Source organism: Lucilia sericata, unplaced genomic scaffold, assembly GCF_015586225.1.
Source record: "Lucilia sericata isolate MDLA Ls3-8-SP2 unplaced genomic scaffold, ASM1558622v1 Contig000846F_arrow, whole genome shotgun sequence".
Classification (NCBI taxonomy): domain Eukaryota; kingdom Metazoa; phylum Arthropoda; class Insecta; order Diptera; family Calliphoridae; genus Lucilia; species Lucilia sericata.
The window spans coordinates 55,754-69,861 of record NW_023994838.1 but is presented as its reverse complement, the minus strand read 5'-3'; the positions used below and the strand labels follow the sequence as shown (position 1 = coordinate 69,861).

Below are 14,108 nucleotides of genomic sequence, written 5' to 3'. Positions count from 1 at the left end.
ATCCACAGTTTGAAGTGAAGGCAGGATGTGACACTCATTCACTGCACACACAAACACTTTTTTCACAGGCTCATAGGCAACCACACACACACACACAAACTTTACAAAAAGTGAAATATAAAAGGGGAAAAACTAACGGAACCACATGCCAATAGAAGTAGAGAATAGTGTTTTGAAAATAGTAAAACACTTGAAATCATCATTGGGAAAATTGGATGTGGAGACGGAGATGGAATGACACAGGAAAAAATAAATAAACAAAAAAAGTAAAACAATATCTGTAGCATCTTCCTTTTTTTTTAGAAATTTGAAAATGTTTTCGATCTCACACACGCGGCACAAGTGCAAAATATAAATAAACAAAAACTAAAATTTCCCGAAAAAAAATATACACAAGATTGACAATTGAACACGTTTTAGTGAAATTTTGTTATCAAACCGAAATAGAAAAAGTTAAAGATAAAAAAGTAAAAAAAAGCAAAAATAATATAGTAGAGATCAATACCAGAAGCAAAAAAACGAAAAAGAAAAATGTCAAATAACAGCAATGCAGGCTTGAGCCCACTTGCAATCTACACAATTAAAATGCAATATTAAATTGCCACAAACAAACAAAAAAATGTAAACCAATTTGTCTACCACATCAGAACATGGTACAAGTGATATGAAAAAGTACTTGATTGAGTCAAACGAGAAAAAAAAAGTAACACATCGTTAAAACAAAATAAGCGTTAATAAAATGTTGACGTGTGTTTGTCGTCCTGTATCGGGAAATTTACCAAAAATGCCACCCTCTGTAAGGCCAACAACTAAACAACAACAACAACAGCAAAGATTATTACAAAATAATAACAATAACAACAACAACACCAATATATTAAATAATAATAACAACAACATCAGCAATATTAATAACAATATTTACAACAACAATCATATGGTAGTGGTTACAGCCGAACCAAAACTAAATGTAAGTCTGTCTTTTCCTGAAACTTTTTTTTCAATACTTTTTGTTTGTGGGAAAAAAGTACCCAAAAAAAATAATCATAAAGAACCTTTTTTTACCTTATTTTCATTTCGTTTTTTTTGCTTTTCTTCTATTGTTTAAAGTTTTCTTTAGAAATTTTTTTATTTATGGGGAGTTTTATATTTTAAAGAAAAAGTTTTTTTTTTTATAAAAGAAACGTTAAATAAAAACTACCAAATTTATGGGCCTTACATGATATAATTTCTCGTTAAAAAATGTATCTGTTATAACTATATTGTTAACGCTAAATTATTGGAACAAACAATAATTACATTTTGTCGATTCAAAATCTTACTCTTTGGAAAATGAAATGTAACGGTTATTTAAAGCCGTGTATCAAAAGAGCTAACTAATATCTGATCAGAATAAATGCTTGGTGTTTCATATATTTTGTGAAAAAATCTCTGGTCTGCAATTTGTTACAGATTTCCAGATTCAAACAACGACAGATATATCTTCATTCACATCTAAATTCAGATCTGCATATTCACGAGAAGTCCGCTCCAATAAAAACGATACGTCCAAGTGTTCGTCCAAACTTAAAACCAGACACATTTCTCATGGCGAATCAGAAGGATTTCATAAATTTCGGTTCCGATTCAATTAAGAACAACAGCAACAATAAGTCAGTTTGTTGGTTAATTAGTTAGTTAGTTAGTTAGTTAGTTAGTTAGTTGGTTAGTTAGTTAGTTAGTTAGTTAGTTAGTTAGTTAGTTGTAGTTAGTTAGTTAGTTAGTTAGTTAGTTAGTTAGTTAGTTAGTTAGTTAGTTAGTTAGTTAGTTAGTTAGTTAGTTAGTTAGTTAGTTAGTTAGTTAGTTAGTTAGTTAGTTAGTTAGTTAGTTAGTTAGTAGTTAGTTAGTTAGTAGTTAGTTAGTTAATTAGTTAGTTAGTTAATTAGTTAGTTAGTTAGTTAATTAGTTAGTTAGTTAGTTAGTTAGTTAGTTAGTTAGTTAGTAGTTAGTTAGTTAATTAGTTAGTTAGTAATTAGTTAGTTAGTTAATTAGTTAGTAGTTAGTTAGTTAGTTAGTTGTAGTTAGTTAGTTAGTTAGTTAGTTAGTTAGTTAGTTAGTATTGTAGTTAGTTAGTTAGTTAGTTAGTTAGTTAGTTGTTAGTTAGTAGTTAGTTAGTTAGTAGTTAGTTAGTTAGTTAGTAGTTAGTTAGTTAGTTAGTTAGTTAGTTAGTTAGTTAGTTAGTTAGTTAGTTAGTTAGTTAGTTAGTTAGTTAGTTAGTTAGTTAGTTAGTTAGTTAGTAGTTAGTAGTAGTTAGTTAGTTAGTTAGTTTAGTTAGTTAGTTAGTTAGTTAGTTAGTTAGTTAGTTAGTTAGTTAGTTAGTTAGTTAGTTAGTTAGTTAGTAGTTAGTTAGTTAGTAGTTAGTTAGTTAGTTAGTTAGTTAGTAGCTTTAGTTAGTTAGTTAGTAGTTAGTTAGTTAGTTAGTTAGTTAGTAGTTAGTTAGTTAGTTAGTTAGTTAGTTAGTTAGTAGTTAGTTAGTTAGTTAGTTAGTAGTTAGTTAGTAGTTAGTTAGTTAGTTAGTTAGTTAGTAGTAGTTAGTAGTAGTTAGTTAGTTAGTTAGTTAGTTAGTGTAGTAGTTAGTTAGTTAGTTAGTTAGTTAGTTAGTTAGTTAGTTAGTTAGTAGTTAGTAGTTAGTTAGTTAGTAGTTAGTTAGTTAGTTAGTTAGTTAGTTAGTTAGTTAGTAGTTAGTTAGTTAGTTAGTTAGTTAGTTAGTTAGTAGTTAGTTAGTTAGTTAGTTAGTTAGTTAGTTAGTTAGTTAGTTAGTTAGTTAGTTAGTTAGTAGTTAGTTAGTTAGTTAGTTAGTTAGTTAGTTAGTTAGTTAGTTAGTTAGTTAGTAGTTAGTTAGTTAGTTAGTTTAGTAGTAGTTAGTTAGTTAGTTAGTTCGTTAGTTAGTGTTAGTTAGTAGTTAGTTAGTTAGTTAGTTAGTTAATTAGTTAGTTAGTTAGTTAGTAGTTAGTTAGTTCGTTAGTAGTTAGTAGTTAGTTAGTTAGTTAGTTAGTTAGTTAGTTAGTAGTTAGTTAGTTAGTTAGTTAGTTAGTAGTTAGTTAGTTAGTTAGTTAGTTAGTTAGTTAGTTAGTTAGTTAGTTAGTTAGTAGTTAGTTAGTTAGTTAGTTAGTGTAGTTAGTTAGTTAGTTAGTTAGTTAGTAGTTAGTTAGTTAGTAGTTAGTTAGTTAGTTAGTTAGTTAGTTAGTTAGTAGTTAGTTAGTTAGTTATATCGTTAGTTAGTAGTTAGTTATGTTAGTTAGTAGTTAGTAGTAGTTAGTAGTTAGTTAGTTAGTTAGTTAGTTAGTTAGTTAGTTAGTTAGTAGTTAGTAGTTAGTTAGTTAGTTAGTTAGTTAGTTAGTTAGTTAGTTAGTTAGTTAGTTAGTTAGTTAGTTAGTTAGTTAGTTAGTTAGTTAGTTAGTTAGTTAGTTAGTTAGTTAGTTAGTTAGTTAGTTAGTTAGTTAGTTAGTTAGTTAGTTAGTTAGTTAGTTAGTTAGTTAGTTAGTTAGTTAGTTAGTAGTTAGTTAGTTAGTTAGTAGTTAGTTAGTTAGTTAGTTAGTTAGTTAGTTAGTTAGTTAGTTAGTTAGTTAGTTAGTTAGTTAGTTAGTTAGTTAGTTAGTTAGTAGTTAGTTAGTTAGTTAGTTAGTTAGTTAGTTAGTTAGTTAGTTAGTAGTAGTTAGTTAGTTAGTTAGTTAGTTAGTTAGTTAGTTAGTTAGTTAGTTAGTTAGTTAGTTAGTTAGTTAGTTAGTTAGTTAGTTAGTTAGTTAGTTAGTTAGTTAGTTAGTTAGTTAGTTAGTTAGTTAGTTAGTTAGTTAGTTAGTTAGTTAGTTAGTTAGTTAGTAGTTAGTTAGTTAGTTAGTTAGTAGTTAGTTAGTTAGTTAGTTAGTTAGTTAGTTAGTTAGTAGTTAGTTAGTTAGTTAGTTAGTTAGTTAGTTAGTTAGTTAGTTAGTTAGTTAGTTAGTTAGTTAGTTAGTTAGTTAGTTAGTAGTTAGTTAGTTAGTTAGTTAGTTAGTTAGTTAGTTAGTTAGTTAGTTAGTTAGTTAGTTAGTTAGTTAGTTAGTTAGTTAGTTAGTTAGTTAGTTAGTTAGTTAGTTAGTTAGTTAGTTAGTTAGTTAGTTAGTTAGTTAGTTAGTTAGTAGTTAGTTAGTTAGTTAGTTAGTTAGTTAGTTAGTTAGTTAGTTAGTTAGTTAGTTAGTTAGTTAGTTAGTTAGTTAGTTAGTTAGTTAGTAGTTAGTTAGTTAGTTAGTTAGTTAGTTAGTTAGTTAGTTAGTTAGTTAGTTAGTTAGTTAGTTAGTTAGTTAGTTAGTTAGTTAGTTAGTTAGTTAGTTAGTTAGTTAGTTAGTTAGTTAGTTAGTTAGTTAGTTAGTTAGTAGTTAGTTAGTTAGTAGTTAGTTAGTTAGTTAGTTAGTTAGTTAGTTAGTTAGTTAGTTAGTTAGTTAGTTAGTTAGTTAGTTAGTTAGTTAGTTAGTTAGTTAGTTAGTAGTTAGTTAGTTAGTTAGTTAGTTAGTTAGTTAGTTAGTTAGTTAGTTAGTAGTTAGTTAGTTAGTTAGTTAGTTAGTTAGTTAGTTAGTTAGTTAGTGGTTGGTTAGTTAGTTAGTTAGTCAAATCAAAGAAAAACACCTAGGCCTTAATCGGACATGTTGCGCACTCCCTTACCTCAGGCTCTGCTGCAACTCGGGTCCTAACAGTCTACAACACTAACCACTACCTCACCTAAGTAAATGAATTTATGTACAAATAATTCCTGGAAATAAAAATAATTAAGTTAAACAAAGTAAATAAAACTGTTGCAAAAAATAAATCATATTAACCGAAAAATCGTTTGAAACACAAATTGAGTTTTCTCCCAACTAAATAAATAAAATTTTCTGCTGCATTATAAATGGAAATTGTTTATCAACTACAAAGCTTAAGCTAATTTCTACGAAACTTCCCCAACACAAACAGAATTTCCTTTAAAGTTTTATATTTTTTCCTATTATTATCATTATTATAAATATTCTTGTTGTTTTTGCCTTTAGAAAGGACACCTTAAGTTTATCTTAAACTAAAACACAAAAAAACTTTTATTATCTCATACACAATATATTTTATGAAATTGTCTTTATGTGATTTTTTTGTTCCTACTAATACAATATATTGTTCCTAGAACAATCTTATATTGTATTTGTTGTCCATTTTTATTTTGTTTAAGAAAATGAAAATCTTTAATCATTTTTTAAATAGATTTTGATTTATATTGTTTTCATAATTTCTTTTTAACATCTCTTCATTTTTCACACAATTTTCTATGAGAGACTAGAAAAAGATTTTTCTATTCTACAATTTCAGTCTTCATCCTTGGGATGGAAAACTGGCGAGAAAAAGTTATTCATTTGTATGTTTTATAATTTTTCATTTCAGGTGCCTGGCAGGCTGACGTCAGCCGAATTAAGGGCGATGGCACTACGTCAACAGCAGCAAATTGATTCACAACATCAACTGTTGGCCACAAAGGAGCAACGTTTACGCTTTCTCAAACAGCAAGAGGTACGAAATGCTGTTGCCAATGCTGAGGGTGAACGTTTGCGGCGTTTACGTGAGCGTGTCGAGGCTCAAGAATCAAAATTAAGACGTTTACGTGCTTTAAGAGGTCAAGTTGATTTGCAAAAGACCTACAATGTTACACTGAGTAAGTTGGAGTTGTTTTTTTTTTATCGTATTTTTTTGCTAGATTTTTAATTTTGCTTTAGATGAATATGTGTGTGTTTGTGTGCGTGTATGATTGAATTTTCCTGTTTTAGTTTGTTGGCAAAGGAAACATAAACCAAACGAAAGCAATTTCCATATAATTAGCATTTTTATTGAAAACCAAAGAAAAACAAAACGAAACCTTTGTCAAAGTGGAATAAATCATAACTCCCAGCAAGAGTCAATTAAAGTAGGCAAAAAAACAACAACAGCAACGTTGCCATAAAATTTTAATTTCCTTGATGTTGTTTGAAATAGTTTTATTATACGTTTGTAAGAAACACGCTATTGGTAACATGCAACATTTGGACTTTGGTTGTACGAAGTGGTCATTTAACCTAAATTCTTCTTTAATTGCCAAATTACTGGCAAATTGGCGTTAGAACTTTTTAAAATGAAGATTGTAGTAGTTGAATTGTAAATAGAGTTTGGACTGTAATCTGGATTATATTGTGGATTATAATCAGGACTATCGTCTGGACTATAATCTGGACTCTTGTCTGTATTGTACTCTGTACTATAGTCTGGATTATAATCTGGACTATAGTCTAGACTATAATCTGGATTATATTATGGACTATAGTATGGATTATAATCTAGACTATAGTCTGGATTATAATCAGGACTAGAATCTGAAATATAGTCTGGACTATAGTCTGAACTATAGTCTGGATTGTAGTCTTAACTATAGTTTGGACTATAGTCTAAACTATATTCTGAAATATAGTCTGGATTATAGTCTGGACTATAGTCTGGACTATAGTCTGGACTATAGTCTGGACAACAGTCTGAACTATAGTCTGGACTATATTCTGATCTATAGTCTGAACTATAGTCTTGACTATAGTCTGGCCTATAGTCTGGACTAAAGTCTGAACTATAGTCTGAACTATAGTCTGAACTATAGTCTGGACTATAGTCTGAACTAGAGTCTGAACTATAGTCTGGACTATAGTCTGGAATAAAGTCTGGACTATAGTCTGATCTATAGTCTGAACTATAGACTGGACTATAGTCTGGACTATAGTCTGAACTATAGTCTGAATACAGTTTGGACTATAGTCTGGACTATAGTCTGAACTATAGTCTGGACTATAGTCTGAACTATAGTCTGAATACAGTTTGGACTATAGTCTGGACTATAGTCTGAACTATAGTCTGAACTATAGTCTGGACTATAGTCTGGAATATAGTCTGGACTATAGTCTGATCTATAGTCTGAACTATAGTCTGGACTATAGTCTGGACTATAGTCTGGACTATAGTCTGATCTATAGTCTGAACTATAGTCTGGACTATAGTCTGGACTATAGTCTGGACTATAGTCTGGACTAAAGTCTGAACTATAGTCTGAACTATAGTCTGGACTATAGTCTGGAATATAGCCTGAACTATAGTCTGAATACAGTGTGGATTATAGTCTAAACTATAGTCTGAACTATAGTCTGGACTATAGTCTGAACTATAGTCTGAACTGTAGACCTAAGTGTGACCATTTATTCTGAGTGACTGTGTAAGTTGAATCTTTTATACATGAGTTCAGACCTAGAATACGAAAAGGACGACTCTATGTTGTTTTGATACGAATCAGTATCATCATGAACAAAAGTATGTCCAGGATTACATGGAACTTGCCCAGAAGACTCAACAATGAGAAACTTTTTTTTTAACAAATTTACTTGAATTCAAGTGCATGTATTCAATTCCCAAGAGCTATTAAAAAACCCATGCAAGTAATTCCCTTTGATCATAATTTATTCTCTAACAGTTACGTAATATTATAAATGGATTTTAAATATTTTATTAACATATTTTATAAATGCTATGCTTCCATTTCAGCAAAACATTTTAAATGAATGTTCATTAATAGTTTTACTCCCCTCTGGGGTCACACACACGTAAAATAAATAAGTATATGCACTTAAACATACATACGTATATATGTACATATGTATGTGTATCCTTAAATGTATGAATAGCAAAAAGTCAACATAATTACAATTTATAATTACACACTAATATTTTACTATGGAAAATTATTGTTTTTAATTTTCCCTTAACTTTACTTCATTATAACACGTATGCATAAGTACATACATACATACATTCATATAAAATAAAAGCAACAGCAATAACAGCAGCCAGTAACAACAACATAAAAAATCAATTAAAATTTTCCATTGAAGGTCACAGATCATGAATGAAGTAAACAAAATGTATAATATATAGAAAAATATAAAAAATGTGTAAAAACAGTAAAAAAAACAGCACAAACTTACAAGTGTATGTGTGAGTTTTAAATGACACTATTAATTTTCCTATTTTAACATTCATTCCGAAACACACCTTTAAATAAAAACTAAAATATTTTGTGGAATTTCATGCTCATTTCCACTTATAAATACACATGTGGAAAAGAACTTTTAATAATCCCCTGCATATTTATAGGCAGCAATTATGAACTAGATATTTCGCTACATAAGCATACGTAGGTCAGATGGAAACATTTATCCTGATATCTTCTTATCTAATGTAAAGTTATGGTAATGTTATATATATATTATTTGATTACGACTTCAGGAAACTCCATAAGTAACAGTCCAGTTGAGTAAAATCTGACGATATTGGTTGAGCGATTCATGACAGTTGCGCGAAATATATTCAAACTCTTAGTCGATTTAAATCTAAGACCGTATTGGATTGTAAGAAAGCTTTAACTGAATACTCTCCCAAAGGTAAGGTTTACATCAAATGGGTACCAGGCCACTCTAGAGTAGTCGGTAACGAAATGGCGAATGTAATAGCTTTATAGGGAAGGGAGCTCGGGGCAGTTAACCCGACAAACGCAAACCCATTCGAAGCAACAAAAGCTGAATTAAAAATATGGGTGAAAGAATCCCATAAGGCCTCTTGAAATAATGAAACGGTGGGTAGAATCACAAAGATCCTATGGGGTGACCCTGATGAGAGCAAGACGAGAAATCTCCTCAAAATGAGCAAATCTGAAGTTAGATTGATGGTACGTATTCTGAGTGGACACACAGGAATTCGAGCACTTCTATGCAAAATTGGACGTGCGGTTTCAGACGAATGTGAAGGACAGTGAAATACTGAAACACTTTTTTGCCACTATCAGGCATTCGTTGAAGTTAGATCCAAGAATCTTGGAAGTGATGTTATTCTGGAAAGAACATACCTGAATAACACTGATTGGAAGATTCTGAACATTGAAAAATAATACATTCAGTGAAGAATTTTTTCATGAAAAGGAGCGCACAACAGGCGCCTAGGTGTATTTCTTCGGATTTGATGTAGTATACATCCTCCTGACAACCTAACCTAGTCGATCATACAAAATGTATATTATGGAATTCCAGAGGTGATTCGTATCGACATCCAACTTGTGCTCCAAATCTACATCAATACATACATTTTTATGGACCTGTTGAACTTTGTTACAGTTTACAAGATTCCACAGCTTTGTGTAGTTAATGATCAGTAACTTTGATCGCAGCCGATCAGCAGTTTTTGGTCGTTTACTTTGAACTAGTGTAGCAGTTTGGGTACATGACCGTGTAGAGGTATAGTATTCGAAATCGAGTATTCGAATCGAAACCTACTGAATGCTAGGAAATATATTGTTCTCCACTGATCGTTTGTTTCAGGAATCTGATAAGCTACAGTGTCAGTCGCAACTTGTATGTCTGTAGATTTGAGTCCAAACATAGAATTAGAAAACGACGTTCTGATTTTCGCCTGCATACAGTGATAATGTTCTCTGTCGATCATTAGTTGTTTGCATGATCTGTGGTCATTTGTTTTAAGCTACTAAATCAATTGGATCTTGCATAGGTTGAGCAATCGGTCCAGTTGTAGGATTCGAAACTAACTTCACTAAGTTTTTTGATGTACTTGCATTAGTTGACTACTTATCGAACCGTAGAACTTGAATCAAGAAACTATTTAGTGCACTGCACAAATGGAGATTCAAATACTTCTCTTTCGGAAACTTTCTTTTGATAGTCTCTTTCGCTCAGAGAGTGTTTTTCGTTAAGACACCAAAGTTTGAATTGTAAACATCTCACGGATTGGATAAGGAAATGTTAAACAAACTCAAAACGGATCCCAAATGCTGAAGATTCAAGATCATTGTTATAAAGTTATCAGCAACAGTCAAGAACTTGAGGAGGGTTAGATCAATCCTTCTCACGTCACTTCCTTGGCCAACTCCTTTACTTCTCTCTTCGTTATAATAGAAGAATGTATTTGTTTATAACTTAGCTTCGATCAATAGTTATTATCTTTGGTTATGATCTTTCTTATCACTTCCTCATTAGTCCTTCTTAGATATGAAACACTCTGTTGCGGATCCAATCTAAACAATCTCGTTGAGTTCTTTTGCATGAGAAGGAGTTAATCATTTGCGATCGAATGTCAAAATACTGAAATCGACATCATTGTAACGAGTTATTGTTGCTTGTTTTTGGTTATTGTAGGTGATGAGTTATTGTTTTAACAATAGTGCACCATTGTGCAAACGGAACTTGTTTCTAGAACTGCAGGTTCATGTATACATGAAATTTTATATACGTCCTGGATATGAAGCACTCGGTTACGGAACCAATCTCGTTGAGTTCTTTTGCTTGAAAGAGAGTTAATCATTTGCGATCGAATGTGAAAATATGGAGTGATCTCCTTTAACTGAAATCGACATCATTGGTAATGAGTTATTGTTGATGATGAGTTATTGTTGTAACAATAGTGCACCATTGTGCAAACGGAACTAGTTTCGAGAACTGCAGGTTCGTGTATACGTGACTTTTGTTTACATTAATACAGTGGTTCAGATTGCATGTTGGAAGCAAGTTACAGGCACATGAAATCAGTTAGATTTACTAATTCCAATTTGTTACACAAACTATATATCCTTTAGCCATAATGAAAATCCTTCTAATTCAGGAATAGACTGAACTATATTTTCTTCTAAATTGTCCTTTACGATCTCTATAAGTTTTCAAATCTAAGTCTGATGCTACTTTTCAAATTTCCTTTATGCCGCACAAATTTTCCAAAACTACCTAACTTTTGCATTCCATGAACGCTAACTATTCTACTTAAATAGTAAAATTCATAGGAAAGAACACATTTACATATAAAATTTACACACTTCTCTTAAAGGACAAGTAAACTAAGCCAAACTAAACTCACCTTAACTAAAAAATACACACAGCCAGTCAGACAGACAGACAGACAAATGGGCGGACAGACGGACATACTTCTACTCAAGCACATGCACATACTAAGTACATACAAGTACACTCAAACTAACATACAGAGCTAATATCTATATGTATTTCTATGTATCCTTTAGATACAAGTGTAAATGTTTATATATCCTTTATATTTGTAGTATGTCTCTGTGTTATAGGCCGAGTTAAGTCGTATGGCCATATTATATTTACATGTTAGAGTCTACAGGACAATGGACTAAAATGTAAATTTCTTACTTTTGTTATCGTTGCTTTTGTTGTTGCTACTGCTGTTGTTGTTGTTATTATTGTTGCTCATGTTAACGCCAAGTAATACCCAGGTAACATGGTGAACTTGTTTTTTTGTTGTTCCCTTTAGAGATAATTTTATGGTTCATTAGACAGTGTTGTAAAAGAATTAAATTAAAAACACCATTAATTTGGTTACACAGAAAAAAAAAAAACATTGAAATAAATGTTAAATGTTTCAAGGACAAGTTAAGTATTTGTTGTTTAAGTTTATTTAATATAGAATAATTAAATTATTGTGAATTGTAGTGAGCCGAAGTTATGGTGGCTTGACTGACTATACCACTGGGATTAATATAATTTCATTAGAGTATTTATGGGGTTAGTAGCCTACTGTTCTGGCAAGTTTTCATTGGAATCTATGTGAATCTTTTTGAGGGCAAACCAATAATAATATTATATATATATGATCGCTATCTATCACGAGCTTCTCTTCCAAAATGCTTTCTTCGATAATCGTAAAAATCTACTTTATTTTATCGCTTTTTGAACAACAATTTTCCAAAGCTAAGTCTGTTCATATGTAATGGAGATTTGCTCTGAGGTTTCATAATTTAGGTCTTGTAAAAAAGGATACTTAAGTCCCGATAAAGATAAAGGCTGTGAAAGTCCGAGTTCTTATTTAGGATTATGAATCGGTGCCCTTGAATTTTTCTTCATACAGGCAATATTTTTGACAATTAGGAGCTTCATGGATGCTTCAAGGATTGGTTGATTGCTAGACGATTACGCAACTAGAACTTGGAAACCGAATGTTAATTGACAACCATACCGATCGACTCTAATTTAGACATTCCTACGACAATTGAGTCTTCGCTCGGGAACGACTCGAGTCATACTCGGCCAATGACTGTCAATGCAGTCACAGCTGTATCAATCCAAAGTTTTTTTCCCTCAGGAAAGAACTATCGGCCACAGTCGAACTGTTACAACAACAACAAACCGAATTTTATCACAGGCTATCTACATGGTTGATTGCTAGACGATTTCGCACCAGAATTTGGGAACCAAATGTTAAATGACAAACGATCGACTCGAATTTGGTCATTGCCACGACAATTTTATCTTTGCTCCGGAACGACCCGAGTCATAATCGGCCAAAGACTGTCTACGCAGTCACAGCTGTATCAACCGAAAGCATTTTCCACAGAAAAAGAATTATCGGCCACAGTCGAACTGTTGCAACAACAACATACCGAATTTGGCCATAGGCTGTCTAAATGTAGGTTCAAGATCATCTGTCTACATGTAGGTTCTCACGAAGCATTTGTCAAGTCAAAGTCTAGTTCTCATGGTCTTCTGATAATTGACAACCCCTGCTACTCTTTGACAAAAACAACAACGACTTTCTGAGTTGATTGGGAGTTCCATGAATGAATGGTTGATTACTGATCGACCTGATCACCAAATTTTGTAGCGAATGAGCAAAAGAATCTGAACAAAATTTCAGGAATCGTTCAATTTTCCTGGTCGTAGTTCCTAAGAATTTTCCTATCAGTGTTTCTGGGGAATGTAATATCTGGCAAAATATCGCTTCCATGATATCTGAATCTAATTTTGAAGGAAGTGTGAATGTGTTTCCGCATTTCACAGTCCTCTCCTCATGCCTTACACTCATCTGCCCAAAGATCTATGAGTCCACTTAGAATACGTATTAACATGCTAACCTCGGACTTATTCATTCTTCAGAGGTTACTCCACCTTCTCTCGTTTATTTATATTATCTATTACGTTGCAAATGACCATATGGACTCTCTCGTCCACATTTTTAATTCAGCTGCCAATGCGTCTAACGGCGTTGCACTCGTCATTCCCTTTATCGCAAGTACATTCGCTCTTTCATTATTGATTATTCCGAAGTGGTCCAGTCGTCCCATATGATACAAAGTTTTTCACTGAATGAATCTTCAGTTGTGGCTCTCTTATCGCCCAACACTCATTTATATTTTACATTATCGGTTGACAAGACCCTAATTACCCTCTGGATATCAGAAAATATATTTAAATCTTTAGGCGATATATTCCATTCCAATCGATTTTATACATCCCGCTTTTTAAGTTTAACTGAACTTCGACTCACCTTTTATGAAAGGACTCTGAAATTGTTTACTGAGTTCATGAGGAAAACTTTGCTTTCTGAATTAAATGTGAGTTTATTCTCACATTCGGGTCACGAATATAGACTTAATTGCTACCGACGGCAATCTCTAAGAACTTAAAGATGTTATAACTAATCCAACATATTTTTCCAACATTTTAAATCCTGTTGCCGTTGATTATGCTGATGTGAAATTGAAGTTGAGGCAGTGGTCAGATGTGAAGCCGTATCGCGTAATCCTCTTAATATAAATGTTACACTGAAAGTGATGATTTGTTCTTAAACTATTTTTCATAGGCTGATTACAGAACATATTTCCATTTGAACTAAAGCATGAAAAAGTCATTAGGAGTCATTATTCTTCTCATATAGCTACAGCCGCATAAGTTACCCGTTAAGTACATATGTGTATGTTACAACTAGTATGCTTAATTTAGCATATATTTACCTCATTCCACCAAAATCGTATTATCATTAATGAAATAAAACAAATCGCATTAAAGTTACAAAAATAAATTCAACTCCTGCCACAATTTCATTCACTCTATCGGGTAAATGAAATTTATACTCTAACATCAAACATTAACCCCACCAGCAAACAAATGCCTAACAACGAATATTCAAACATAATTAGTAATGTTTTTAGGGAGGTCCTTGTGCCGTGTACTAAAGTCATGTATCTTTAAGCGAAACAACAAAAAAAT

General features: G+C 31.8%; 1 protein-coding gene across 2 annotated transcripts in view; it reads left to right on the top strand.

Moving 5' to 3' along the window:
- Window positions 1-14,108, top strand: part of LOC119608527 (apoptosis-stimulating of p53 protein 1) — a 137,892-nt gene that overhangs the window by 114,881 nt on the left and 8,903 nt on the right. Inside the window, exons 2-3 of one of the 2 annotated variants that reach the window (XM_037962978.1) lie at window positions 304-970; window positions 5,422-5,689. In XM_037962978.1, the coding sequence (XP_037818906.1) occupies window positions 740-970; window positions 5,422-5,689 (499 nt within the window). In that variant the 5' untranslated portion in view covers window positions 304-739. The remainder of the gene's footprint in view (window positions 1-303; window positions 971-5,421; window positions 5,690-14,108) is intronic. The other variant, XM_037962979.1, reaches the window with a different exon arrangement.